Genomic DNA, 27580 nt, shown 5'->3' with positions numbered 1-27580 from the left:
ACCCAGTTGAGGAAAAGCACTGTTGAAAATGGATGGATAGATTGTTTATTGTTTCATTTGTTTAGGTCGCCGCGATTACCAGACCTCATCCCCTATTCATTTATTCAGTTGGAGTGTTGCCAGACATTAAGTCTATTCATGGGAATCCCTATAATAGGAGAAGAAGGCTCGAATTTATGCTCCACTAGAACATTAAAAAACGGGGGGAAATGTACATTAACTTGGAAAACCACCGAAACCCAAGGTATCATTTAGTGGGGGTTTAAATGTTATGTACAGCTATAGTTGAAAACATGTTTTTGCGTACCCTTAAATAGTCATTTTGAGTCCTTCCACCTTCCGTACATGAGCAGCGAACTAAACGGAAGTCATCAAGTTCAATCAGGACATTTTCAGACTAAAGAGCGATTATCTTTATCTTAAAAAAGGAATTCGATTGAATTATTCAGATATACTTGGAAAATTGGGTAAGTAATCTCTACATTTATTTTTTTAAATCGACAAAATGCATCAGATTGTCAAATATTCAGTAATTTACTAACACTTTATTTTGAAAGTAAAAAAATACTTCTGTTGTTGACGTTGGTGATTGCATTTGTGTTGCTCACTTTCAATGTTAGTCAAAACGTATCGTTGTACAGGTTACAAAGTGCAAAACTTCGCTCAACGCCTGAAACTAAGAAAACGGAGTCGACATGATCTGAAACTAAGAAAACGTAGTCGACATGATAAGCATGGTATTTTTTTTTTTTCTTTTGCACCGTGCCTTTGTTCTTGGAAAATGTGTTGTGAAGTTTCAGGACTTGCTTTCATTCTTTTCGTAGCTGCAGTAGCCTGACATTTCATGGCATTTTTATCTCCCACCTGGATGACTGACGACCATGCCGAACCACACGGTGGCCGTGCTGGCCGCATTGTGGTTCTTTTTCGGTCGGCACGTCAACTCTGAGTATCTGACCTCCGACTGCGACAATGGAAAGGTCGGGATATATTACTATTATTATTATGATGCTGCTGCTGATGATCGTTGTAACCCGTCACTAAGTCATAACGTGAAAATTATCTTTCGTGTAGCTGCTTTTAGAAAGAGATCTTCCAACGGATGCCATCTACTGGGGCTGTCCGACTACTGCTGCTTGGTACGACTCCACACAGGTAACCATGGATACGGCAGATATCAACTCTTTGAGTACTGTACTTGACAACGATATAATTGTTGTATAGAATTGTTCGTGAAGTTACTTGTAAAGTGAAATACATGTCATACTACAAGTTACTTGCGTTTGAAAGTAATATTATGATCATAAGCTTCCTTACAATATTACCATCTGTGCAGGGTAATAAGTTAGTTATTACTTTTAAGACACTTTTTGAGCCCTTTGATTGTGCATTCAGTCCAGAGAGTGCCCCGCCTCTCACTCAAAGTCGTCTCTTACAGGCTGCAGCACCCTAAAAAGGTCACGCGCAATACAGTATTAAACGGATGGATGTTCATGTGCTCCGAATGGAGATTCTCAATGTCTTGGATGGCACGCGCCACAGCACGAGATTGTCACACTTGTGGAAAACCCTTTTTCACAATGCTGTCTGCAAATCCTGAGCCATTTTCATTCTTTGCTCCTCACAGAGGCTCCCCAGTGTCGACACAGTGTATGATCCTGAGGTGAGCAAAGACTCAAAAAAGCGCTATGTTTACCCAACACGCTACCTTCATTAAATGGAGTGATTTAAGTGCCAAAAGGTCACGCTACATTTAATGTCCCCTGACCTTTAGGTGCTCCACTGTGACACGAAAAAGTCAACAACAGTACTTTGTAGGTCATCGTGAATCAAAAGCCTCAATTTAGATCCTCAAAAGACCTTGACTCTTTAGTTTCCGCCTCTTATGAACACTCCAAAATAATGTCGCTATTATGTAATTATTGTTCCAGACTGTCCACCTGATAAGAGTTTGGGTGTTGGCTCACTGGGTGTATTGAATACTAATTGTGCTTAACAGTCCTGTTATGTTGCGGATCAAATGGACACCTTTAAAATTCAGTTAAAAAGAGAGTAAATGTATTTTTTTAATCCCTTATAATACTTGTTGAATGGAATTCAAGTGTGTGTATGCCCCCCGGTTAAACTGACCCAGGAACCTTGTTACTTTTTTGAGAAACAAACTTAGGAGGGTTATTTGTGACCACCTTTTTTAACAGCTTGCCTGGCAGGTCTGCATGACTGAACCCATTTCCTACCGCCACAGCATCCCCAACAGGTAACATTGTGTTTTTACATTGTTATTGCAATGCAGTTTGCCCGAGAAAGTCAAGCATTGATACTTAATCTTGTTTTAGGTGGTGCAGTTTTGTGGTTAGCATCTCCTTCCTGTGTGGAGTTTGCACGTTCTCCGAGTGCTTAATATTCAGAACCGTGGATTGATATGATTCGCTGTCACGTATTATCCACCGGTACAGATATTTATTCGTGTGTCTTTGGTTCTTCAGTCGTATTAAAGCATTTCTCCTCTTTAAAGCAGAATTTTTGAGCATAGTGAAATAGTTTATGACATTGTTTGACCGCGTATATATGCTGTGTGCATTGCAGCGGTGCTTTCAGGCCAGTCAGGGCAGAGAGTGGAGAGTACTTGTACTGTCCTCCTCAACGGTGGCTTAATAACCTGCATGTGAGTGACTTCCAACCTCAAGTGGATTTTTTTTGGGGGGGGGGGGAAAGACTTCCCGTCACACATTAGCTGTGTTTCAAGCAGAAATTGATGGCGTTAATATTTGGTCTCATGTTTCTTTGTTGTGCCTTTACCAGCACGGAGCGGCCGTATTGCTCTACCATCCCTGCGCAGCCTTCAGCGAGCGTGCGCTCGTGTCCATACTGGCCCGCTCATGTCTACACGACTACATCGTCACCCCTCACCCACAGCTCAACAAATCTATGGTTAGGGAACAAGTCACTGACTGAAACACAGGGAGAAACGAGCACATTGGTTGTGGAATAACACTGTTCTTTTCATTTGTTCCTCGGGTTTCCAATTTATGGGCTCACAATTAAAGTACTGAACGTGGAATCGTGTCTGTCTTCAGCCTGTAGCTTTGGTGGCTTGGGGGAGAACATTGGAGCTTTCCACTGCGGCCTCTTCAGACGTTTGCGATTGGCTGCAGAGCACTACGACCTCGGGTAGTCCGATCAGAGGCAAATACAACTTCCTGTTGACGCGTGCAACAAACCAACATGGATACAGACGCACACGTCGAGAGGGACGCCGCTCAGAACCCAAGGTTGGAGTTTGAACTGTTTGTTTTAGTTTTCATTCTTTTGAGGATGTTAGGATGTAAAAGCGTTCCTTCCTGAAAAGCCCACCCATCACTGCAACGCCCGGATCACGGTGGGAGTGGATGCAATTCCAGCAAAACTAGCAGTAAACGTTAAACATTGTTACCCACGTTTACATTTGCTGATCTCTCATCTTATTTGAAAGAACTCGCCTCAAGTTCAACTCTGTCTGGAATGGTGCTACCACATCACATTTGGTTTTTTTTTGTCGGTATGATATCCGTTTCCATACTGGAAAGAATATATACAGTACATAATGTAAGCATCATTCACAACTGATTCTGTTATTCTGACCACATCTTTACATGTAAACATCTATCCGTCCACTCACACTTATATAAAATTTGACTGAGAGGGTACAAAAAAAAAAAAAGATTACCTCCGGGAGATGTTTCTAAGCGTGTGTTTATCCAAAATCCACAGGAGGCTGTGAGGCAGTGCTGTGAGCAGATAATCTCATCATGGCCGAAAGGAAAGATAAAGGCGGAGAAAGTCCCCCCTGCAAAGAACAGAAATGGGCAAGAACCTCAAGGGGAATCAAGGCAGAGGCAGGAAAGAGCCGCGATACCGCCAAAAAAGGATGATGTGAAATTAAATGCAACATTTCACGTGTCCGATGTTTTGAGGAACCGGAAAAACAGTAGCACACATGGACCAAGGACACACTCGACAGGGACTGCGGTTCTCACAAATCAGTCTGGTCTGCGGAAAGGTGCATCTCCGACGAAGATCCAAAATCAGGATTTGTCATCCAGGCCTGCAACCCCTTTTGGGTCTCGAGTGTCGGGGCCTACGCAGAGGATTTTACTCATCAAGGTTCCAGAGACTGATGGACGCTGGGCAGCAGCCACAAGTCCTACAGTGAAACAGAGGTTCTCTGCTAAACACAGCGTCAATGCAGGCAGACAAACACAGGAAAATGAGGTCGTAGATTTGAGAGAGAGAGAGCTGGCGCAAAAAGGTGACATGAACTCACTAAAGCGGCGGGACGAGTCCGTGGCTCCAAAACACATCCAACAAGAGCGGCGGCGTGACCCGGCAACCACCGATAACTGTGACACCTGCACCACAGGACAACAGTCCGACTGCGTCAGGGACTCCGAGTGCCAAGCCACGTTTGTGAGCAGCGACTTTCTGAGGACCCCCAGGTCCAACGAGGCGGTGTGGGCCGCGGCGGCGCTGGGCTTCCTGCTGGTTCTCCTCACACTGTCTGTTTTGCACACGCGCCTCTACCGCCACTGGAGGACCATGCCCAGTCTGTACTGGCACGATCCACAGCAAGACTACGAAAGCGTGGCAGGTTGGTAAATTTGGCACACGTCAAAAAAACAAACTGTTGTACATTTTCGGACAGAATTTCATTTTAACTGCAATTTTTGTCTTCCAGACGTTATCCATAGAAGGATGCAAATTCAAAAAAGGAGGCGGAAGAGAGGCCGAAGACAAGAGTGTGCTCTCCTGCTGAGCTCCTCAAGCTCGGATGAGTACATATAGACAAATGACGGAACCACTGTGTTTGGGGACTTGTTCCAAGTCAGGTGAATCGTGTACATGTTAACTTTTTGTGGTGTCCACAGGCAGATGTCATTACGTACCAAAAGGGACTGCTTGTGAAAGCCACAGCAAGGAAAAATAACTTTTTTTTAACAACCCAACCACCACAATCTGAAAATTACAATGTTGTATATTTTGTATTACCGGTACATTAGTTTTGACACATTTGTGCAACAACTATCAAGTCGCCTGATCATGTTTTTTACAACGAGGCATTGTTGCTGTATAATACTGCATGTGTATTTCTTAGATAATGAAGGTTTAAGTACGCGAGTTAAGTAACATTGGCATTAACTCATTCACTGCCACTGACAGCTATAGAAGTGAAAAATGTATGTCATGTATTTTAACTAGGCTGGCAGTGAATGAGTTAATGTAGAACCGTTATGACATAAAAGTAATTACAGTATAAGTTCTTTTGAACAATAGCTGGGAAAAAAAACTAACAGCCAAACCATCGACAATTAACTTGTTTTATTTTATTACAAATGTACAGCTTATGAGTTTCCATTACAACTGACCTTTTGAAGTCATTGTTCTGTGTCTCTACATTTATACATTTTTCTTAGTGTTTTTCTGTTAAAAGACAATGCTCCCGTCACACATCTCCCAAAATGTATGCCCGTGGGGTGATGCTCAAGGACAGCAACCCAACAGGCCACAGTGCACAGCCAGTGGTTCTGGATTGGGCTAGGCTCAAATAAATCACTGGCTGATGGAAGGCTTGGTCCAGCGGATGACCTTTTTTTTTTTTTTTTTTTAAATGCTAAAAGTATGCGCAGATGGAGGAATAAAAGTCTGCTGAGCACGATGAGATGAAACCAGTCAACATTCACACACTACTTAGTGTCCACTTATCAAGGTACTGAGAGGTGCCAAGTGCATTTTTTTTCTCCCTCCCCAAGCTACTGAGATGATTTTTAGTGCTGAACCCAAGCATGCTTCAGACCTTTTCCTATTGCACCACGCCGCACATAAGGCAGCCTTTGCATCAAGCGCCTAATGCATGAAGTATGACCGCGAGGAGAGCGCATTGAGCGCTGTAGACGTGAGTCCACCTGCTAGCTCCATCTTGTTCCCGCCACTGTGCAAGTACACTCTCAAGGCAGAACTTAACGGGATGCTCACGCCCTAAAGCCCACTTGGACTAACAAATAGACATAAACACACACACGGATCTGGTCTAAAACTTTAGCGAGGGAGGAGCCTTATCGATGGAAGTTCTATTGTTGCAGCAGTCAGAACATTGCAGCCAGTCAAACAGGAGATGATCATGTGCAAAGGCATTCAGTATCAAGCAATGATACATTGCAAGAGTCGTTTTAGGTCATGGCAAACAATCAGCCCTCACCTATGGAGACTTGCGACAGATAAGACGCGAGCAAATCAAATGACCAATTTGAAAAAGTTGGCTGAAGTGCTGAAGGTGGTCCATGAATTCAAAGTGCTGGATGGGACTTGGCAAGGTCAAATGTTAGTCTTAACTGCGTTTTTGAGGGTGAGAAAGCCAGCGGGCTTGTTTTGTCACCTGTACAAGGCCAACTACCGGTATCTGTGTTCACAATGCTCTTTCCCTCTGAGATTGTTAAATTCCGTGGGCTCAATCAGAAGACCACACTGACGCAGAATTAAGAAAAATAAAACACAGGGCTTGATTGTGCTCACCAGGCAGCTAAAAAATTTGAACACTAAATCAATAACAAATGACATACATCAGCAAAACATATCTTGCAATGACTTCCAGACTGCTGAACTGCAACATTTGACAATGACTAATAATGAGATGATTCCACTGGAGCGGTAAAATGAGGCAAATTATAAGAGACACAGACACACACACAAAAAAATTGGACAATAAAAGACAATTGAGGTTTGATTAAAACATTGCGATCCAGGTCCTGTCAAAAAACAAGACCAAGGGGTTTTTGGTCTGACCATTCAAATCCAAACGCTTTGGCACCTGATACCAATCTCAGCCATTGAGTGCCTCTTTAAAGGAGCAAATGTCACTCCAATCCTCAGGACTCTTCACAGGTTGTTTGAGCTAAATCCCAGTAAGAGGGTGAACAAAGTCTCCCTGCGCCACTAAATGAGAATCATAAGTGAGACGACGACAAACATGAAACAAATCAGTAAAAATATCAATACAAAACAAAAAACAACAAAATACATCCCAATTATTCCAGTGTTAATTGTTTTTAGAGATGTCGATCCATTCCAAATCTGCCTGTTCGAAGGGAAACTGAGAAAGAAACATGCCAAAACATGCCATGATGGACCTCCACAACAGGGAGCATGAGGCAAACCGGAGAAGACGATGCATGAAGCTGTGGAATGGGGGTCCACTAATCCAGCCTAGTAAGGCAAGGGGGCGCAAAAGACAGGCTGTCACAGTTGAATGTTGGTCCGGGTGATTGAGCTGAAGGTGGGATGAGGAACAACGGGCAGGGGTATAAAGGAGGTTGCAACATGTCAACGATGCGATTAACTGTACATCAGCACCATCATGCGTTCTTGTCGGCATCGCACTTAAAGCCATTTATCTTACACGTCGAGTTCAGAAACCTGTCATTTTCCATTTTGGATCCCTCCGCCCGTTCCTTCTCTGTGCTCATTTAATCCGTAACATTTTCATCCGATTCCTTCCCATGCATAGTCCAAACTTGTCTTTCCCCACCCATCTTGTCCGCCACCCAATAGTGTGACCACACTGGACCTGCCCCCTTTCCTCTTTTACCCACCCTTCTCTCAGCATTTTGCAGTGTGTCACTGTTTCTTCTCTCGAGTGGTGATGGTGACCAGTTGCTTGGCGGCCTTGGCTATGTCGTAAGCGCACTGGATGACCTGCTGAGTGAGGAGCTGATAGTCCACCGCGGGAGCGCCGGGCTCCGAGGGCGCTGCCTTGCGGCACTCCACCTGTAAGCGCGAGGCACTGGAGGCCAACAGGCGGAGTGAACTGTGGACTGCATCCAGGGCCGGGCGCTATACAAATAGACGCGAGGGCAAAAGCTTTTAATTGAGTAGAGGATCGTTCAAATGGCTGAAGGATCAACAGAAAATAATAAGTGGAGGAAACGCATACCGTATTTTCCACACTAAAAGGCGCACCGGATTATGAGGCGCACCTTCAATGAATGGCCTATTTTGTATTTTTTTTCATACATTGGGCACACCGCTTTATAAGACGCAATCTACAATGCGTCCACGAGATGGAGCTACGCTCAAGGAAACGCCAACAACGATCAGATGTCAGTAAAACTTATTTAATAAAGCAGTGACACAGTTCACTTAACCAACAGCAAGTTATAACATTGACTCATTAACAGTGAACTCTCTTGTCGCTGCTCTATTTCCGTGTTCAACTGCGTAACCGATCGCCTTAAGTTTGAACTCTGCGTTGTCAGCATGTCTCGAGCAAGGAGCCCATTTGGGGTCGAAATATTACCGTAATGACCATACACAAGGCGCATCTGATTTTAAGGCACGCTGTGAGCTTTTAAGAAAATGGAAGGCTTTTAGGTGCAAATTAGTTTTTTGGAGCTAAATGTAGCTGTTGCAGCTTTTAATCAGGTGCGTTTTGTTGTGCGGAAATTACGGTCGTCTATTGACTATCTAGTAATATTTATCATGGCGTTACACATCGGTAAAAGACTAATTATATTATAGAGTGGGTTACTTTGCAATTGCCATTCTAAAGTAAAGAAGTAAAGAAACACAAAATGTGGTGAAACTTACTTTGGGAAAGAGTGAGGCCATCTCAGTGACAGCAGAGTGGATCTTCTCAGAACACGGTACAAAGCTGAGGAGAATGATTCGATTTAAATGTTGAAACACAATAAAGCAACATGGTTCTTCCACTTACACCACAGATATTTTTTGGACTCATGACAGCTTGTACTGAATGTTGAAAGCTTTAAAAATGCATCAAACCACAGCATTATATGAAATATATATTAAAGTTTTAAAAGGAAATGGGAGATTGGTGACAGGTTAAAATAGTCAGCAAATAGGGCCATTTTTTTGGTTTTGTTTCATCTTGCATTTCAAACAGTGCACTAATTCAACAGTGGAACAGTGTTCATGAATTAATTTGTTTAGGTGCGCTTATCCCTGCAAAACTATGCATTCATGTTCAAGCAGAGAGTCAAACCCAATCCTTTTGACTGTGAGTCAGAGGCGCTCACCAGATGCCGCCGTTTTTGTTTTCTTTTTTAGTTATCAAATGTGCCTGGCAACAAATTATTAAGCAAATAACTAAAATATTAAGAGTTGCTCATTTTTATGTGATCATCCATGTCAATATTTTTTTTTCATGTGAATTGAATTTTATTCCATTTAAAAAGTCAACAGAAAAATGTAGATAAATAACACAGTGACATTTTTTTAAAACTGTTATTGAGTACAGTACAGTAATTTGTATACGACCTAACACTTGAATCTTGTATTATTTTAGTTAGCTATCCATCTATTGAAAGTAACACATTTGGTACATAAAGCAAGCAATAACTAATACTGCAGTATTAGTGGAGTGTTGGCATCTCACCTGTCATGTTTGAACTCCTGAGCTGCCCTGAGAAGCTCCTGGATGTTCTTGGTCACCTGCTCAGTCTTAAGTATGACGTCCTCCGTGCATGGCAAGGTGGGGTCTGGATCGCCCATCTCACCACCGCCTCCCTCCTCAGCCTCCCCACGCCCATCCTCCTCGCTGCTACGACCCATGCTAAAAAGAGCAAAATACACGATCGTCAACATCTTGGTATTGTATTTTCTATACCGCTTGTCCTCTTAAGGCTGAGTTAGAACCAATCCCAACTGACTTTGGGTGAGAGGCGGACAAGTCACTCACAGGGCACATGTAAGGACCCAATCACACCTGTGTAAAATTTAGAATCTTCAATAAATCAGACATGCACATTTGGAGTACCAGCGTCTCAGTTTCTGTGCGCGGTGACATACAGTGAGTCTGACCTTAACGAGGGGTCGTACGTTTGCGTGTTGTCGTAGTCGCTGTCAGTACCACTGCCATGCTTATCCGATTTGGAAGTCTGGGGAGGGACACACAACCCCCCCAGGCATCGTTATCATTCACCTCATTGAACATTAGGCTCTCATCACTCATTCAGAGTCAATACTGCAAACAAGTACCGGTATTTCTTGCAGATGCAGCTTCTTGGAACATTCACACAGGTCCAACAAGTGAACTACAGTAAATGTAATCAATCAAATGACTGAAGAATTGCTTTTTCCAAAGAAATTGTGGCGCACAGGAGCTAGATATAAGCTCACTTCCAGTGTATTTGAAAAAATAAAGTAAATCTTTTTTTGTTTAGGCTTATGTTAAAGATGGGTTCGATATGATATGAAAGTGTTTTGGGATCATAGTTTGTGGTATATTTACAGTTTCAACTATGACTATTAGCACTCTCACAACCTTCGGGAGGGCTCGGTCCCTTTCCCCCATGAACAACGGGGGGTTACGGTTCACAATTGAATCACTGACCTTTCACCGATGTACAGTATCATTAATTTTGTGAGTTAACTTTTTTTTTCCCCCCAGAGCAACTGTCCAAAAATCAAAGCACACCAATTCAGTGTCAGGAAATGCAAGCAGACACTGGTGAAGCATCATGATGAAAGTGAAATTAAATTTAAATGCCGGGAACTGCAAAGAAGTGGTATCTCCTCATCCTTCTTTGCCCGTGTCCTCCATCTTCTGATATGAAAACACGCAAACCTTTAATAGCTCACCATGTATCGGCCCATTTCTGAAGATCCAGACAAATGTTGTCCTCCGTACGAAGATAAACCACCTGTACTACCCTTCCTTACCTGTGAACAGAGGGGAGCATAGGGATGGATACAGGAAGAGAGGGATGGGATGACAGCAATGGACAAAATAATGGGTAGAAGATTAGTAGCGGGAAGGAAAGTGATATCGGTGAGGGGGTGAGAGAAAGCAGGAAAAAATAAGATGAAGCGTCAGCAAGAGCCGGTTTGATTGCTGTAATCAACACAGTAGGCCTTCTAACGGTAACTCTTCTATCAAACACTTGTGTAGACATTAGCTACACAACTAACAGGTGGAAAGTTACACACAGTATCGTCTCAAAAAGACCAGATGACACTGATGTTCCCCCAGTGCTACAGCACATCATAAGCAGAGGGCAAGCACAGTGTGAAGATGAGTGGCAAACGGAACCATGACAGGCAGAATGCTTACATCCGGAGGATGCATGGCTGCACTGCAGTGAGCATGAGACAGACAGGTGAGGAGGCAGACAGAAAGACAAACAAGGTAAGTCTTTGGTGAAGAGGTGGTGATCACTGATTGATGCTGGATGACCTGACGGATCATGTCTATAAAATGGCTGAATGGGTATATATTGGACACTGGCTGGCCACTTCCACTCTTACAACCTAATAACATATTAAAAAAAAAAGAAAGAAAGAAAGAAAGAAAAAACGGCTGTATCAAATATTCTGCCTTCCTTTTCGAAAGATAACGTTCAAATTTCCCTGTCACAAAGGACTTAATTTAACAAAGTTCATAATAGGGATTGTAGTTGTGGGGCTGTAGTTGACGTTTTAGTCACTCGTGTCACTAATTGCGGAAACGAAAATGCAGGATAAACAAAGCTCTGGGAATAATGCCGTTCAGTTCTATACAATAGCAAACTACAGTCACAATAACGAATATATTTTATTTGGAAAGGCAGATTATTTAACACTGCTCTTGTATGTGCAAATAGTCATTACGTTGTGGCAAGCCATAAAAGTATGTGTTTTTGGACATTGTACCGCTAAGCGGCTGTTAATTAGAGGAGCTAACCAGGAGAGACGGAGCTGAAAATGTGAATGTAAAAGTGTGCAGGAGAGGAAGGAGCATCGCTGGTGTTACGAGGCACCAGACAAATAGAGACATTTATTATTTTCCGTCTTTCTCATTCAGATAGCACATATTTGCAATTTGCCCATCAAATGACTAAAAGGTACAGAACAGGGTTGAATTATTTTGGCACTTGGAAAATCACAATATGGTGTTTCTCTGAAAGACAAAGATGAGGAGCGGAAGTGCAGAAAGAGAATGATTCAAAGAGAAATGGTGACAGGAATTCGACTACCACCCATTAATCAGGCCAAGGAGAGCCAATTAGGGCCTCCAAAAGGAAGGGAAAGTTCTAACTTACGCTGGGTGTGTTGAGGGGCTGCAGGCGGGCTGCCGGGGAGTCCAGGGCTGGGGGACCATGGGCCGTGGGGTTGGGGGCAGCCCCGGGTTCATACATGGAGAAGGCCTGGCGGTCTCTCCGATGGGGATGGGACTGCGGGGTGGCTGAGGAGGGCACCGTGAGTCCTGGGTGGTCAAGTCCTTTCCCCAATACAGGCAAACCTCCACCAATTACTGTTCGCATCCCGCCACCCAGCCAGCTGGTCCCTGCTCCTCCTCCTCCACCAGGGCCACCGACCCCATGGCCCACTGGACCCCCAGCGTGCTGGCCACCCCGTAGCGCGCTGTTCTCTGTCTGCATCCGTGTGATCTACATAACAGGAAGGAGGGAACCAGGAAGGATGGGGGGAGGTAAATGGGGAGGTTGATGGGAAGGGGGGCAGGCATCAACTCAATCGTCAAGACAAACAATCATAAGCACAGGTATAGTAGAGGGATGCAAAGGACCTCAAGTATTAAGTGATATCAGTAGTGGGGAGGGACAGATGTGTGGTCATGACACGTTACACTGACATGTTACATGATGAGATAGGGACTAGGTGGGTGCTGAGGAGGGATGGAGGTGTCCAATAAAATGGTCACGATCACAATTTTCACACTTTGGTCTATTTGGAGTCTCAAATTTACAATTAACCCTTCGCCGGTGGGAAGAAACAGGAGTACCAACGTAAACCCGCACAAGCACAGGGAGGACTTTCCAAACACAGAGATTTGAACCAAGAAGCCGGAACTTTCTTGCAGTGAGGCGCTAACCGCCGTGCAAAAAAACTTAAGTATCACAAGTAGAGCCTCTTGTTTTGGACGTCACTAGACAGTGCATGTGTACCTACGCAAGAATCTGGTGAGAGCAAAGCCCGCTAAACATCCAGCAGCGTGACTTGACTGGTTAGACTGGACAATCGCAAACAAAGTACAGTCGGAGACTGACCCTTTGCTTGTTCAATATATTGCTCAAGCAAACATGAATGAATACTATGAATATGCAGCCTCAGATAATACAATGAGAGAATTGAAAACCCCAACTAAAAGTGACCAAATGAAGCGAATATGACCAGGTGAGTGCTATTAAAGAAAACGTGGGATTCCACGGGACAGCTGTTTAGACTCTTTCATAAGGACTTCTTTTACATGCCCAACATCACAATCCACACTAATGTAATATTGATTGTCCTTAACTTCCTTCTGTTCTGAAATGCACTGTACATTCAAGGCTCCTTTCTACTTCCTACCTCTTTCTGAAGCCGCCTGAGTTCCTCACTGAGGTTATTGTTGACTTTCATCAGCTGCTGCACCTTGGCTTCCGAAGAGGCCAGGGCTTTCTTTACCTCCAGGTACTCCTGCAGAGTGATGGGCCCATCGGACAAATCAGATGAGTCCATACTCTGCTTGACGGGAGGCGGAAAGATACACAAACAATATAAAGTAACTCATGCGGATCAGCACATTTCTTCAGTGTTCACTGTATTCCATTCATTCATGCCATTTTTCAAGTGACTGACTATTAAATGTATGCTTTTTGTTTTTTTGTGCCAAGTACAAAAACGGAGCTTTGAGTCAAGGTAAAGTAAAAATAAATATCTTCAAAAATTTGACACACCAAAGAGAAGAATGCATACCTGCCAACTTTCTATGATTACAAAAAAAATAAAAATAATAATCACCAGGTACATAAAATGACGCCTCGAAATTGTGAAAACAAAAACAGGTGAACACTATGTCTCCACAACACAGAACTATATCTTTGCACGTTTCCAGACGTTATCTTCAAACGTGTATAATGTATTTAGGAACATATCTCTGAATTCACTTTAGATGGTCTTTAATCAGAACAGAGCGGAGCAGTGTGAAAATGCAAGCGCTGGACGGCTTCCTGAAGGCCAGAGCCGCAGGTGATCCAAAAATTGCACACACACACACACACACACACACACACACACACACACACACACACACACACACACACACACACACACACACACACACACACACAGAAGAGCTTTGGTTCTTGCTCTCTCTATGCAACATCCACCACCCACCACCTCTCCCCACTTCCTGTGACCTTAGAACATGCAGTTCGATTGCACTCCCAAAAGTGGACCAAAACAAATATCCTTCACACGCCGTTTATGAATAGTAAGTATGAGTTCAAATAAACTTACTAACTAAACTCTTTTTACTGAAAACAGACAGTATCGTTTGAAATAGTCAATATATGAAATGTAGTGTATACGTACTGTGTATAGTATACATTTTATGTACGCTTGAACTGGGGACATTTAAACGAATTAACAATTAAAAAAGATCAATGTATCTCCTTGTCTAGCGCAATTTTGTGTCCTGCACTTCTGTACTAATCCAGTGCTACTCGAGTCAGTTTTTCCCCCCTTCCTCTATCCTCTGAATGAACAATGAATGCCTCTCTGACAGGACCCCATATGATGTCACTCGGGAGCTATGTGGCACCACTCACAGAGGCCACTCCCTTGTGTAGGATGCAGGGACCAACTTATTGGCTTATTCTTGACATTTAAAGTCGACAATAGTTTTTTTTGCTCATGTGGGCTACCTTTGCACGGTTGTTGCGTTGGGTGTTGTTGTTATTTTGGGTGGTCAGCTCGCTGTCTGTGTCGTCATCAGAGGCTACACTATCATAGTCATGCTGGTCATCATCAAATCCTAGGTCCAATGGATCTATGGAGAAAACATACATTATATGCCATCAATAGGTATAGTACAATATCAGGACTTGTCGTCTCTTGTGCAAGATGATCTCTAACCGCTCAAACTGTTCATCACTGGTCGTGCGCTCTTCTTTTCGTTCTTTTTTTTTTACTTTCTCAGCACGACACAACATGATTGGCTGCTTGCAGCAATTGCTAAATGAGCCACCTCATCAAAGTTAATGATGAGGTCAGCGGGAAGATGTGAAAGTTACGCACACAGGAGTGAGGAGAAGAAGATGAGAGGGAACTTCAAAATACTTTTTTGCCATTTTGATTGAAGTGCATTGTCTTAAAAGACAAAACAAAAAACATGGTGCCAGCGGGCATCAGTTTGCCCCAAGGGCAACATGAGTGGGTCACGGGTCTGTTCTATAGCTCAACAGTGATGGGTCACTGTGACTTACTAAGAAGAATTAAAAAGAAGGTTCATATTTATTTTTATACTTATTTTAAAAAATTAACATGGTGCACATTTCTCAATTTATCAAATATTCTATTTTTTTTTAATAAAACAGATTGTATTCAATGGGGAAAATTGACCCAAATATTTCAAAAAAGGACATTTTAGAGCTGCAATTTCGATACCGTGCCACCGTGAACATCAAGCAAGCATGGGAAAGAATCTCACCTAGAAAGCTTGAATGGCATCTGTCCCCAAACGCTTACCAAGTGTTGTTAAAAGGAAAGATGATCTAACACAGGAATAAAGGTGTCCCTATCCTATCTTTTTTGGAACGTGTTGTCGGCATAAAATTCAAAATGACAGAATATTTACCCAAAAATAACAACATTAAATATCGTGTCCTTGTATGGAATTTGATTGAATATAGGTTGTAAAGGATTTGAAAATCACTGTTTTCTGTTTTTAGTCACATTTTATGCAATTGTGCCAAATCCACGGAAATTAAGGTTTATACATTTCACTGGTGAATAGAAAAAAAATAATCTGAGATGGCTTTATGTGTCCTCAAGAGTGTTTTTGTTGCTGAGCTCAAACATCGGGTTTTGGAGATATTTTCATTTTTTGTTCATAAGTTTGACCTGTAAAAGCTTGCGCAATACCGATTTTACCACATGTTGTAATCTAACAGCTATGACGTCCCAGAAAAAAATCTGTTGCTAAATCTAAACACTGAATTCATGAATATTATGTAATATACTACAAATTATATTATTGCTTTTGCTGGCAACCCTGTGGGTAGTTAAATTAAATGTAAAGTACCTTGAACCAGATAGTCACAATTCCAAAATATTCAATCAAAACAAAGTATAGTCAAACTTTAGCCTGTGTAACCCTCCCATCATTTTCTCACCAGTTGGACTGCTGAGACCTTTCCCCTGCTGTCTCCTTTTGGCATCACTTAGGATGTCAATGATGAGAGTAGCAAACTCCCGAGCATTGAAACGGGCAAGTTTCTGACGACCCTAGGGAAGAAAGGAACATATTTTAAAAAACAAAACAAAACAAGGTTCACCGCCGAGCTGAAATTCAGCTCAAATATATCATCTTTCATTGGTTTTGCAGCATAGTAATCCATTTTAGAGCTCATGGTTCACTGCCAGAGACTACTGTGGTCAATGACCATGTGCTGCTGTGGAAAAATACAGTCATACTGAACGTTTGGAACACACACAAACACACATGCAATTATGATTAGTGAGTAGATAAACACATGAATATGAGCAAAAGCATACATTATAGAGACTAGAAAAAAAAGCTGACTTTGGAGTTAAACCAAAGTTATTATTCTGGTGTCAAAGTATTCTCTTTTGCATCAAGAATAGACTGCGGTTACGAACGTGGTGAACTTTTCATTACAAAATAAAGAAGCATAAATTTGATTTTTTCTTTTTTAACTGTGAGAAAAAATGTCATGTATATGCTCACAAGCAATACAGATACAGATAAGCTATGCAAGAAGACATGAAAGATTTGTTCCTTACACCGAGTGAGCCAGGCTGCATTTTGTCACGATTATTATTTTTTTCACCCGTGTGCATTCTTTTTCCTCATGCATTCAACAAAAGTCTTCATATGTGTTGGTTTACCTGGTTTCGCGTGGCCGAGTACTCAGGGTTGACTGGCAAGAAAGGCACAGCGCTTCGCTCCGTAACCAGAGTACTGTGGTTCTGTGTAGTAAGCCACACTGGAGACATACGCAAAAGGACCAAAAATAAATGTGTGTGGTTAAGTAACAAGGTCTTGGATGTCTCATAGCCAACCAAATCCTCAAACACAGTTACATACTGCAAAAACAGATCCTGCAACATGCACAATTGTGTTCTCAGCCCTCGTCGTGTGTGTGTGTGTGTGTCCTTTCCCCACTTACCTCCAGTGCAATAGTAAAAGAGCGAATTTGAGTGCTCCTTCTCAACATAGAGGGAATAAGAAAAAGTGCCAAAGAGGAGACTTGACACTTTTTGGAGGCAGTCTCTCCTCCTCCCTCTTGTTTCTCCTCCCTCACCCCAAAAACTTTTTTTTCCTTTGCTCCAAAATTACTTTCTAATTTTCAATGTCTACGAACACGTGTTTTCCTTTGCCTTTCCTTTTTTTGAATTGATCCCCGTCAAAACTCTTGAGGACTATTCAAATTCAAGCAGCTACTTGGCAAAGGTCAACAAATGAAAGCTACTTTATTTTCGCCACAAAAAAGGGACGTGGCTCACCTGCATCATTTTCTCTGCGATCCACTTCATCATAGACATCCATAGCAAGCTCCTCAAACAGACGATTATTCAGCTGTCAGACAACAGATACACAGACAAATATGTAGAAATATCATTACATTAAAAAAAAAAAAGACATCTCAACTGAAGACCCAGCGAGAGGCATCAAGGGCAATTTTTACAAAGATTTGGTCTCAGACATTTCGGCTTTTTCTTGTCCACGTGTATGCAGATATTTTTAGGAACTTACATTCTCTCAGATCCAGCATTAAAAAAAATAAATGAATAAAAAATAGATTTGTGTACCCACACAACAGAATTTTAAAAAATACACTTTCATTTTTAAAAAATTGGAAAGAATCGTAAACATCACTGAATGTGGTACCAAATTTCTTCTGACTGCCCTTAGGTAAACTAACTACCCTCTGTTCACAGTTGTCATGAGTGAAGAGTGTACATCGGAGGAGACGTCCTTTGATGTACAGTTACGGCTACAAAAAAAGATTTGAAAAAACCCATCCCAACTAATAAAAACAATAAGTTGGTTCAATCCGATTGATCTCCCCCAATAAACTCACCGCTTGCAGCTTTTTCTTGGCCGCCTTTGCAAGTTCGGAGAGGTCCAGACTACAAAAACAAAACGAAACAAAAAACAAAAACAAAAAAAAAACAACAACAGTAAAATGGTAGCACACAGCACAGGTAATTACACCGCCGAGTAGACACACAGTGGGAGGGAGGGTGCTGAACATTGTGGGGAAAATGTTGGACAACATGGCGATAAGGAGAGATGAGTAAGAGATAAGGAAGTGGGGAGACAGAGATAACGAGCACATTGGGATTTGGATGGATTTACCGTCTCCGAGGGAGGATGAACCTGAAGTGGTGAAAGGCACAGCTGGGCAGCCAAAAGTTGCCAAACTGTTGCCTTGCTACTTTATTTATGAACCCTATTTAATCTGCTGCTTCTTTACCTAGCGTACTGTAAGATATTAAAGCCGAAAGTTTGGCTTCCCACTTTGAGAGCTCTTTGAACAACAAGGGAATGTACAACAGATAGGGTTGCGGAAACGGTGCTTAAAATGAAGAGAAATTCTGGGGGGAAAAGAGGAACAAGAAAGTAAAGATACCTCTGTGTCGGGCACTTAGGACGAGCTCTGGCTCCATCGAGCGAAGCAAAATGGAGAGAACAGAAAACGAGTGAGCAAAAGAAAGAAATAGACAGAGAGAAGGGTGGAGAACCGACTTAGACTGTCATCATCCACAGATACCATTCAACAGATCCAGTGACGTGGGAGGCAGGTCCTACAATAACGTTCTGTTCGGCAACAAAAAGATTTTGTAATACACGAGTGATGTGTATCGCACATTTGGCTGTCAACCCTTCAGCATCTATTGTCGGCGCTGCGAATGTTTGATTTATATGATTGCGCACTTCTTGGACATTGAATCAAACCTCCTGTTGATGAAAATGAAAAATTTAAACACGCGGTATCTAAATATTGACCTGCAATGGCCAAAGCACCTACTTTATCGGCTTTTAAATATGGGCTAAAATATAATGCGGTGCCACCCTCTGGTCACAGTACTCAACTGCATCAAATTGCAGGAATCCCAAGGCTGTTTTTTACTATCCATGCATAAAAAGGCATCGAGTCGAAAACACCAAGTTTTTGGTCCATACCTGTCTGCCATTTGAGGGATGATGTAATGGCCATTCTTGTGATCTAAAGGGAAAAGCACATAAATCTAAGTGTACAACTACTTGTCACTTTTGTATAGCAACTGCCTGTTCCTGCGATGGCTGACCTGGGCGCCGGCCACAAAGGTAGAAGGCCAGCCTGTCCGTCAACTCATATTGACATTCAACCAGTCGTTCGGCTAACTCTATGTGGCCCGCCTGCCTAAAACACACAAGACCAATTTAGCTCTGGAATACATTTCACAGTTTACACCGGAGGCCAACGCGCACGGAGTGTGATTTAACGATTTTCTACCAGGCTTTACCTGGCGTAATCCATGGGTGTGCGTCCATTGATGTCAGGTGCTCCGGGGTCAGCGCCGTACACCACTAGTAGCTCAGCTTGTAAAATCTGCCCCGCCTTGGCTGCCACATGGAGAGGTGTAGTACCCTTCTCCTGGGGAGACGTAGAAGAGTGTCAAGCAGCAGGCCTAAAGTAGAGCGGTCAGTTTAGGAAGTCCTGTGTGTTATTTGCGTACTGGATGAAAGAAGTTGGCCTGAGCGCCGAGGGACAGCAGCCGAAGACACGTCTCTAAACTTCCTGTTCGCACACTTGAGTGAAGTTGCTGACAGGAAAACAATGAAAGGCAGAGGAATCCACGGAGAGAGAAAAGGACACAAGAGGGGGTGATAAAACATGAGGCGGAGATAGAAACAGGCACATCCTCTTTATTGGCCGAGTGAAGCCACACAGCAGCACAGGTCATTATTCCATCCTGCTTTGTCATTCAATTTACATTATGCCATGGGGGTTTAATAAGCTAGTTTGCGTGTGTGCACACACGTGTCTATGCATCCACGTTTTACGTGTGGGACCACCCGCTGACATCTGGAAATTAAACATCCACTGTGCTGACACATGTATGTAATTCAACAGTATGTCTGACTCCAATTTTTATAATCAAGCTGAAACGATGACTCAAGGGTTCGCAGTTGAGCACCCACCTTGCTGAGGTCCTTGGTGGTCACGCCGTCGTCATCGCGGCAGGGTAGCTTGTGCACAAAGGCCAGCATCTGGTATTTGGCTCTGATGAACTCAGATTTTGTGGGACTGTAGGTGGGGCAATTGTACAAAAATGTACACCTCAAAGGGATTTAGTGGTAGTGGTGGTGGTGGGGGTGGTGATGATGATGATGATGATAATACTAATACAGAATACAAGATTGCAACTATAAGGAGTTAATATTTGCAAAGCTATTCTAGGTAAAGAAACTGGTGTGACTGCGTAAATATTATTATTTTGTCAATGAAAACTACTGAATGAATGTCTTGTGGTACTACATTACAGTGGTACTCATGGTAGTGAGGGACGATGCTTACTGGACTTTGTCCTGCGGGTTGGGTTTCCTTCGACCGCTCTGCACTTGAGCGGGATCCAGAAGACTGTGTTCCCAGATTGAGTTGGCCCCATTGCCAGCCAACGTTTGAACCATCTGAACAAATACACAAGCAGGGCAGTTAATGGCGTTCACCTTGAGCAGCACACACCTTACAAGCACAAGCAAACTGACCCAGTAAAACATTGGGAAGAACTGAAGAGCAACAAATTGATATTATCTGTGACCACATAAAATATCGCATCAATCAGAAAGCAAACGGACAATCTTGTTCGATCAGTACAGTGAAACCCTGCCGATTTGCAGTTCCATATTCATTTGCATTGCTTCCCATAGAACTTATCCTCAGCTATTCGCGGAAAATCGTACCAATTGACAATTTGTTGTACTTTTCTGTAATGTCGTGTAAAATCAAAAGATTCTGCCAAAGCCCTGGCCAATCGGAAAGTAGTCATTGGTATAAAGGAAATGTTATTTGAAGTGACCCTGACATATGCGATCGATACTGTTGATCAGTATCAACATGTATCTGTTATTTTTGCAAATTGCTAACCAATCTAAATTGGCATCACAGGTGATACCGGCCAACTCTGGGAGGCATAATATTCATTTATTCTTATTTTGGAAAAGTCATCCATGTTTTTTTTCCCCTCAATGTTCCCTCACTCTCACCTGCATTAATGCAGGCGGCCATCCGCTGTGCCTCAGGTGCTTGACTATGGAGATATGGCGACCTAAACTGCGGTGGACTGAACAGCATTCATCACAGATCAGTACACCTCGGTTGATACTGGTCCAGCCCGGGTCTGAAAAACAACAATATGCATGGTTTTATGAGCTTTGTAAACATGGTTTACGTGACAGTGACACCTTTCAACACTAAAAATGGTTTAACAAGCTTCAGACTTTCTTTACAAGCAGCCATCGACAGTGCATCCATCCATTCTCTGTGCCGCTTAAGAGCTGAAGCCATAGCGGTGCTGATTTTCGGCGAGGGGCAGGGTACACCCAAATTGGTCGCAAGCCAATCCCAGGCCGTCTATAAAACATACTGGAATGTGTAGATCTCATCTGACCTTTACTTACAGCAGGACCCTTGGGGCCCTATTCTCGTGCACGATGCAAATCGAATGCAAAGTGCAGTCTAACTTTGCGGATGGGTGGAGTAGATTTAGAGCACATTTAGACACGGGTGCTTGTGGGCATGAACACAGCCGACGAGCTAAGCAGCCAATGAAAGTGGCTCCTCTCATTCCCTTTGATTTCACCAATTCAGCACAGAAGAGGCACACGGGCTACTTGATGGGAGCAAAAACTGAATCACTGGAGTCCATGCAAAAGGTCGCCGCGCACTATGAAGTGGGCACGTGGAGACTGTGCCCACTTCATAGCTCTTTCTAAGAGCGGCGCACAAGCTGAAAAGGAAAACTCTTAAAAAGAAACAAAAGAAGCACACATTTTGCATTTTTAAATCAATGTGAATTACACCTTAGTCATTGTTTAACTGATGTTCGAAAGTGCCTGTTAGTTTATTGATATGGACAGTAGCAAGATGCTGAGATATGTAATGAAAAAATGTAGCAAGGTGTAGCCAGCATGCACTGAGTACTGGGGCCATAAAGCTATTTTGACAGCTTTGAATACACATGCATTGCAACCAGAGGCATCAGCAGACAAAGAGCAGCTGTTGTAATCTAAGTACACATGAATGAATACAGGCAACACACCTAAGCATCAATAATCATGAGCCAGAGTCCGAACTAAACTGAGGACTTGTTTACTGAGTAGTCATATTAATGATTATTAGACATTTGTGAGATGTAAAATAAATGTCGCGCGTGTGTTTCTTTCCTTTTTTTTGCCGGATAAAGTCAAAGAAAGTAAATGTCATTGGCGTACATGAATTCTACGCAACATAGTAAATAAAACTGAATTGTACCGTACAATAATTGTGGCAAATGAACATTTCAAGAGATGTTTAATGTCTCGAGGCTTTGTACTGAGTTCTAAGAATCATTAAAATAAACTGCGAAATATGAATGAATATTGCTGCACATGACTGACATTTGACGCATAAACTATAACATATTGGGAAAACTTGTCATTTAGACAAAGTTGGCGAGCGAGCTTGGCGTTAGCTCAACTAGCAACAATGACCATGAAACGATTCAAAACACAACAAACAAGTGCTTCAAATTCCAAATAAACTCAAAACATGGTGGAATAATCAACTCTGCATTTATTCTATGCGCTAGCACGGTATTCAATTAAAAAAAGCCCAACAGAAAGGGTGAGATTTACTCAGCTCAGCTACGCTAGAATGTTTCTGCCCCAAAAAATCAAAACAAACCTCTTCGGATCAAAAAGCGATGCAAATCTTCCACAGCACGACATTACGCTACCGTGTACGCGCATACATCCTTTCCTCCCAAATTAACATACAAGTCTGCCTTCTAAGGTAAAACAATGGTTAGCTTCAGTTGGCTAACGTTATCTTGCGTTTAAAAACACGCCTATTTTCTCACAATATGTGAGGCCTAAGCGACGCTTCGAAGCACTGGCCGTTTTCCTGCTCTACCCAGCCGTAGAAAGGGCGCCCAATCACGGCCCCATTCTTCTAAACGTGTCGCTCTCCTGAGGTATTGCGCTGATACAACCGGGGAACAATTTCCCCGTGTGTTTCGATTCTCTACCTGGCGCACTGCAGTCGGCGCAGATTTCCGTCCGCTGTAGTTTTCTTGACATATCGGCGAAGATGTGCTAGTTCGCCCTTTCCCCCTGACCGAACCACAGAAGCGACGTCTGCCGTGCCGTCACCCGTCAGCCGATGTAGACTCTCTCAATCCCCGGAAGCCGGCTGGTGCGAGAGGTTTTCTCGGCCGGCGGCTGGCAGTTGAAATTCTGCGTACGTTCCCCCCAGTTCATTCGCTGCACGCATTGGCGAAGTAACTTAATCTATACCGCTTTTGTGTGTCCACTGTACACGTAACGTGGCTAATTGTACTATTGCGGTGTAAAGCGCTTTCCGCAGTTTGTTTGTCCATGTAACAGCTGCATTGACAGCATCTCGCCGACAGGTGTCAGCTCCCTACCTGCCACAGACCCAACTCCCCTGTTAGCCTACCTGCGGTTATGCTAAATATGGTCCAAGCCGGTATTTATTTCAAAGTCAGCATGCATTTGGAAAGCTAAATACAGTACTATGAATACCGAGGCAATGGGAAATTTTATACTTTTCCTTTTAGACTGTTCTGCAAGATTACAAAAAGATTGCACGACTGTCCGTGTTTTTATGTTATGTGTTTATTATTTTACTTTGTGTTTACTGTTTTGTAAAGCGCTTTGTTGCAGCTGCAGCTTTTTTGAAAGCGCTATATAAATCGGGATGTATTGTAGTGTATTGTATTGTACAAAAGAAAAAAGTAGCTATCGCACATGCATATATATGTAAAAGTATAAATGCTTGTGTAAAAAGGCTGGGAAAAATAAATAAATGATTCCACTTCTGCACTTAATTAAAAAGTTACAAACTCTGAAATGTGCAAAAAATAAGCAACCCCCCCCCCATAATAAAAATAACGCACGTGTATTGATTCAAAATAAGATAAGATATCCTTTATTTGTCCCACACTGGGGAAATTTACAGCCTCCAGCAGCAAGAATGTAGGCAGAAAGAAGAAAGAAGAAAAAACAAACAAACACCGTTCAATTAAGTGCAATATAAATACAAAATGGATAAATCGCAGTGCTATTTACAGTTGTTTTCCACATCATTTAATTATTATTAATATTATTGTTGCTATTTTTAATTCAGCAGCCTGACAGCAGTCGGTAGGAACGAGCCTCGGTATCTGTCCTTCTTGCAGCGCGGGTGTAACAGTCTCTGGCTGAAGGAGCTACCTAGTGCTGTCAGGGCGGGCTGGAGAGGGTGGGAGGGACTGTCCATCATAGCTTTTAGCTTAGTCAGCATCCTTCTGTTGCCCGCCTCCTCCAGAGTGTCAAGGGAGCAGCCCAGGACAGAACTGGCCTTCCTGACCAGTCGCTCCAGTCTCTTTCTGTCCCGGGCTGAGATGCTGCCTGACCAGCAGACAATGCCATAATGGATGGCCGAGGCCACCACCGAGTTATAGAAAGTCTTAAGGAGCGACCCCTGAACCCCAAAAGACCTCAGTTTCCTGAGTAGGAAGAGTCGGCTCTGTCCTTTCCTAATCAGGGTGTCCGTGTTTGTAGACCAGTCCAGTTTGTTGGTCAGAAGAACACCTAGGTACTTGTACTTGTAGGAGGTCACCCTCTCTATGTCCATACCCTGGATGTTCATCGGTGCTGGTGAGGACTGTTTCCTGCAGAAATCCACAACCAACTCCTTGGTTTGTTAGAAAATAGTCTCCAATTTTTCATCATTTGCATAGTGCGCATAGTACTGAGAAGGGAAAGAAATCATGTTTTGTTGTTGATCAATTCTACAAACTGAAAAATATAAAGTGCCAAAAATAGCTAAGGATAACAACTAAAAAACACACTTAGTTGTAAAGGGGAGCGGGGGAGGTCAGATTTTAGTACCCGGTAATTAAATAATAATTGAAACAAAATGCTTTGCTACAGTCTTATGGCATTTATAGGCAGCAACTAAACTTACTGGGTGGATGTCAAATACTGACGGACTTTTGCCACTCCTGGAAGCATTCAGTCCCTATCCCTGCAAATAGTGGGGTTTTATTGTAGACGAAGAATTTCTGAATTTTGGGGCCGGCACAATACACAATGCGTTCCAAACAACAGCATTATCAAACAATTCTTTTGTACAAACTGCGATTGGCTGACAGCCAGTTCAGGGTCTAACCCGCCCACTGCCCGAAGGCAGCTGAGATAGGCTACAGCACGCCCACAGCCCTCATGAGGATCAGCGGCTTGGATAATGTCTGGATGGATGTTTTATATAAGGACATGGATGGGTACTACCGCGCTTCTCCAAAGCTGTTCTCTTTGTCATTAATACTCCCTTGTTCACTTTGCACTATGTCTTTGCAGCCTCTTTTTCCCCCCACCGTATAAGACCACAACAAAGTACAGATACAGGGTTTCAAATGTAAGAAGTGAAAGTAAAAGGTTGGCAGAAAAATGCTCACGTAAAGTGCCAGAGAAATCAGCTCAAGCACTAAGGACATAATTATCCTTTGTTACTTCCCACGACTGAAGAGAAACCAGTGCACTAAAACGGACACGTTTTCTAATTACCTCATTCAATATTAAATAAGTGTACTTAAGACTGTCCTTTAAAGAGGCAAAGTGAAAAAGGACATTTATGCTCTTTCATTACGGCTTCACTGTGCTGTGTCATGTATGCCTTTGGGCAACGTAGATACAGTATATAGTATCTCACTGCTGCAGGTATAAATGCATATCTGAATATTTTTGATGCCAGAAAACAAAGAAGTTACTCAGTGTCTGAAAACATTGGTGATGATCACGTGAGCGCCAACTCACAGTTCCTTTATGGGTTCGATTTGCATTCTATCTGGGGTTCCTATAATATGCTGTAAAATAGCATTAAATCCAGCCATCCATTTTCTGTAGCTCTCCCCTTCTCCTTACGGGGTTGAGAGTGAGCCCTAGCCCATACCAGCTAATTGAAATAAAATTGACTGCACTTGTGCACATTCTCCCTGGCAAATTTCCTCACACGGCTAAAAACATATTTGTCCATTACTTTTCCCCGGTTTAGCCATCTCACCACTATGTGATAGGGCACAAACATGTACACTCGTACAGTATATGTATTCTGAAGCAAACTCCTATAGAAACACTTGAACTGGTGTTGATTCAAGGCTTTTTTTGTCTCTTATGAAATTTGTCACTTGTGTTATTGTAAACTCACACACAGATCCCGAATCTTACCCATCAATCAAGAATATTAACCGCACATCGGGGGTACACCATTTGTAGTCAGTACTTCAAATTTATCTCAAAGTGGATTAACCAGACTTTACACTTGTTTGAACAAAGCCTGCTATGAAACCAGACTCATTTTCACTGGCAGTGACTGAGTTAATGCCAGGTGATCTACCGACACCCACTTCACGAGCTACTGGTGGCTCGCTACTGGTGGCTCACAATCGATGCAATGGGCAACCCTGTTACAGACGATCCATCATAGCTGCAGATGAGGAATCTTCCAAGGGAGAAACAATTTCGATTCAAATTCTGATGTCTAATACAAACAACCGGTCACGTTCACACTTATGGACAATTTCGAGCCTTCAATGAATGTGATGTGGATGCTTTTTTGTGGAACGTGTGAAGCTAAAGCATGTGGAGAAAACTACACAAGCACTGGGAAAGCATGCAAACTCCTCAAAGGAAGAACAGAGTCAAAAGTCAAACGCAAGTCTGGCGCCCCAGACTAGAGCATTGTCGTTCAAAACTCATTCAGTACCAGCCAATTCTGGACCAAGTCTGAAAAGACGTTTAAATACGTCTTTGGGAGTGAATGAGTTAAGCATTCTTAGTCATTTGTCTCAAGTCACCAATGGTGCATTGGTTAATTCTTTTAATTGTCTCATGTAAAGCAGTGCGGGTTAAATTCCGACTCAGGAATCGTGTAAACAGTTGTCCGTCCCTATATGTGCCCTATGATTGACTGGCGACCAATCTGGGGGTCTCGTCAGCCTTTCACCAACAGTCAACAGGGATCGACATGCTCTCCCTTGGAACCTGAACAGAAAACGCTGTATGAAAATGAATGGATTCTTATTACTATTGTTGTTATCATGCTAGCTGTGTGATTTAATTGCTATAGTGCTTTCAGCATTTTATTGAAATTGTACAGTGTTATGTTTTATTGTTTTTATCTTCTGTGTTGTATTTTATGAAATCCACAGCACTATGGTCAGCCTTGTGTTTTGTTTGTTTGTTTTTTATTCTGATTTAGAATCAATTGTAGATTGGAGTGCTTGAATAAATATAAGTAGTGTATCCATAGAATAATGAATTCAGGAAAAGAAAACA

The 27580-nt window shown here is 42.6% G+C and overlaps 2 protein-coding genes across 6 annotated transcripts; one reads left to right on the top strand and one right to left on the bottom strand.

Annotated features, from left to right (window-relative positions):
* Positions 1-589: 589 nt before the first annotated feature.
* On the top strand, positions 590-5410 carry tp53i13 (tumor protein p53 inducible protein 13). Of its 2 annotated transcripts, XM_086125050.1 has the most exons (10): positions 590-737; positions 825-980; positions 1075-1155; positions 1628-1663; positions 2199-2257; positions 2587-2665; positions 2803-2931; positions 3078-3272; positions 3751-4627; positions 4715-5410. In XM_086125050.1, the coding sequence occupies exons 2-10, from the start codon at positions 882-884 to the stop codon at positions 4819-4821; spliced, it is 1662 nt and encodes a 553-aa protein (XP_085981176.1). In that variant the 5' UTR covers positions 590-737; positions 825-881; the 3' UTR covers positions 4822-5410. The 2 variants fall into 2 exon arrangements, with proteins under 2 accessions (XP_085981176.1, XP_085981177.1); XM_086125051.1 differs by having other exon boundaries at positions 590-980.
* git1 (G protein-coupled receptor kinase interacting ArfGAP 1) lies at positions 5341-23615 on the bottom strand. Of its 4 annotated transcripts, XM_086125045.1 has the most exons (21): positions 23269-23615; positions 21248-21381; positions 20559-20671; positions 20183-20288; positions 19717-19803; positions 19504-19634; positions 19306-19400; positions 19181-19223; positions 18627-18653; positions 18075-18123; positions 17497-17569; positions 16879-16976; positions 16143-16254; positions 14673-14797; positions 13336-13488; positions 12069-12416; positions 10630-10710; positions 9850-9926; positions 9425-9601; positions 8617-8680; positions 5341-7863 (listed from the first exon to the last, which is right to left on the bottom strand). In XM_086125045.1, exons 1-21 carry the CDS (start codon positions 23318-23320, stop codon positions 7648-7650), a joined length of 2361 nt encoding a protein of 786 aa, XP_085981171.1. In that variant the 5' UTR covers positions 23321-23615; the 3' UTR covers positions 5341-7647. The 4 variants fall into 4 exon arrangements, with proteins under 4 accessions (XP_085981171.1, XP_085981175.1, XP_085981172.1 ...); XM_086125049.1 differs by lacking the exon at positions 12069-12416; XM_086125046.1 differs by lacking the exon at positions 18627-18653 and having other exon boundaries at positions 23269-23614.
* Between the last annotated feature and the right edge of the window lie 3965 nt (positions 23616-27580).

Source organism: Hippocampus guttulatus, chromosome 12 (genome assembly GCF_054856545.1).
Source record: "Hippocampus guttulatus isolate MCC_2025c chromosome 12, RoL_Hgut_1.0, whole genome shotgun sequence".
Classification (NCBI taxonomy): Eukaryota; Metazoa; Chordata; class Actinopteri; order Syngnathiformes; family Syngnathidae; genus Hippocampus; species Hippocampus guttulatus.
The sequence above is the reverse complement of the archived record's forward strand: the minus strand, read 5'-3'. Positions and strand labels throughout refer to the sequence as shown.

What these genes read in the sequence shown, in the direction of transcription:
- git1 (XM_086125045.1), bottom strand. Translation starts at nt 23,320, where the DNA reads ATGTCAAGAAAACTACAGCGGACGGAAATCTGCGCCGACTGCAGTGCG. An exon ending in CCAAGAAAAAGCTGCAAGCG is followed by an intron (nt 17,570 to 18,074) that starts GTGAGTTTATTG and finishes GTTGTCTGACAG; the next exon opens with CTGAATAATCGTCTGTTTGA. An exon ending in TGGCCTCACTCTTTCCCAAA is followed by an intron (nt 7,864 to 8,616) that starts GTAAGTTTCACC and finishes CTATTTGTATAG; the next exon opens with CGCCCGGCCCTGGATGCAGT.
- tp53i13 (XM_086125050.1), top strand. Translation starts at nt 882, where the DNA reads ATGCCGAACCACACGGTGGCCGTGCTGGCCGCATTGTGGTTCTTTTTC. An exon ending in CCGACTGCGACAATGGAAAG is followed by an intron (nt 981 to 1,074) that starts GTCGGGATATAT and finishes TCTTTCGTGTAG; the next exon opens with CTGCTTTTAGAAAGAGATCT. An exon ending in CGCCACAGCATCCCCAACAG is followed by an intron (nt 2,258 to 2,586) that starts GTAACATTGTGT and finishes TGTGCATTGCAG; the next exon opens with CGGTGCTTTCAGGCCAGTCA.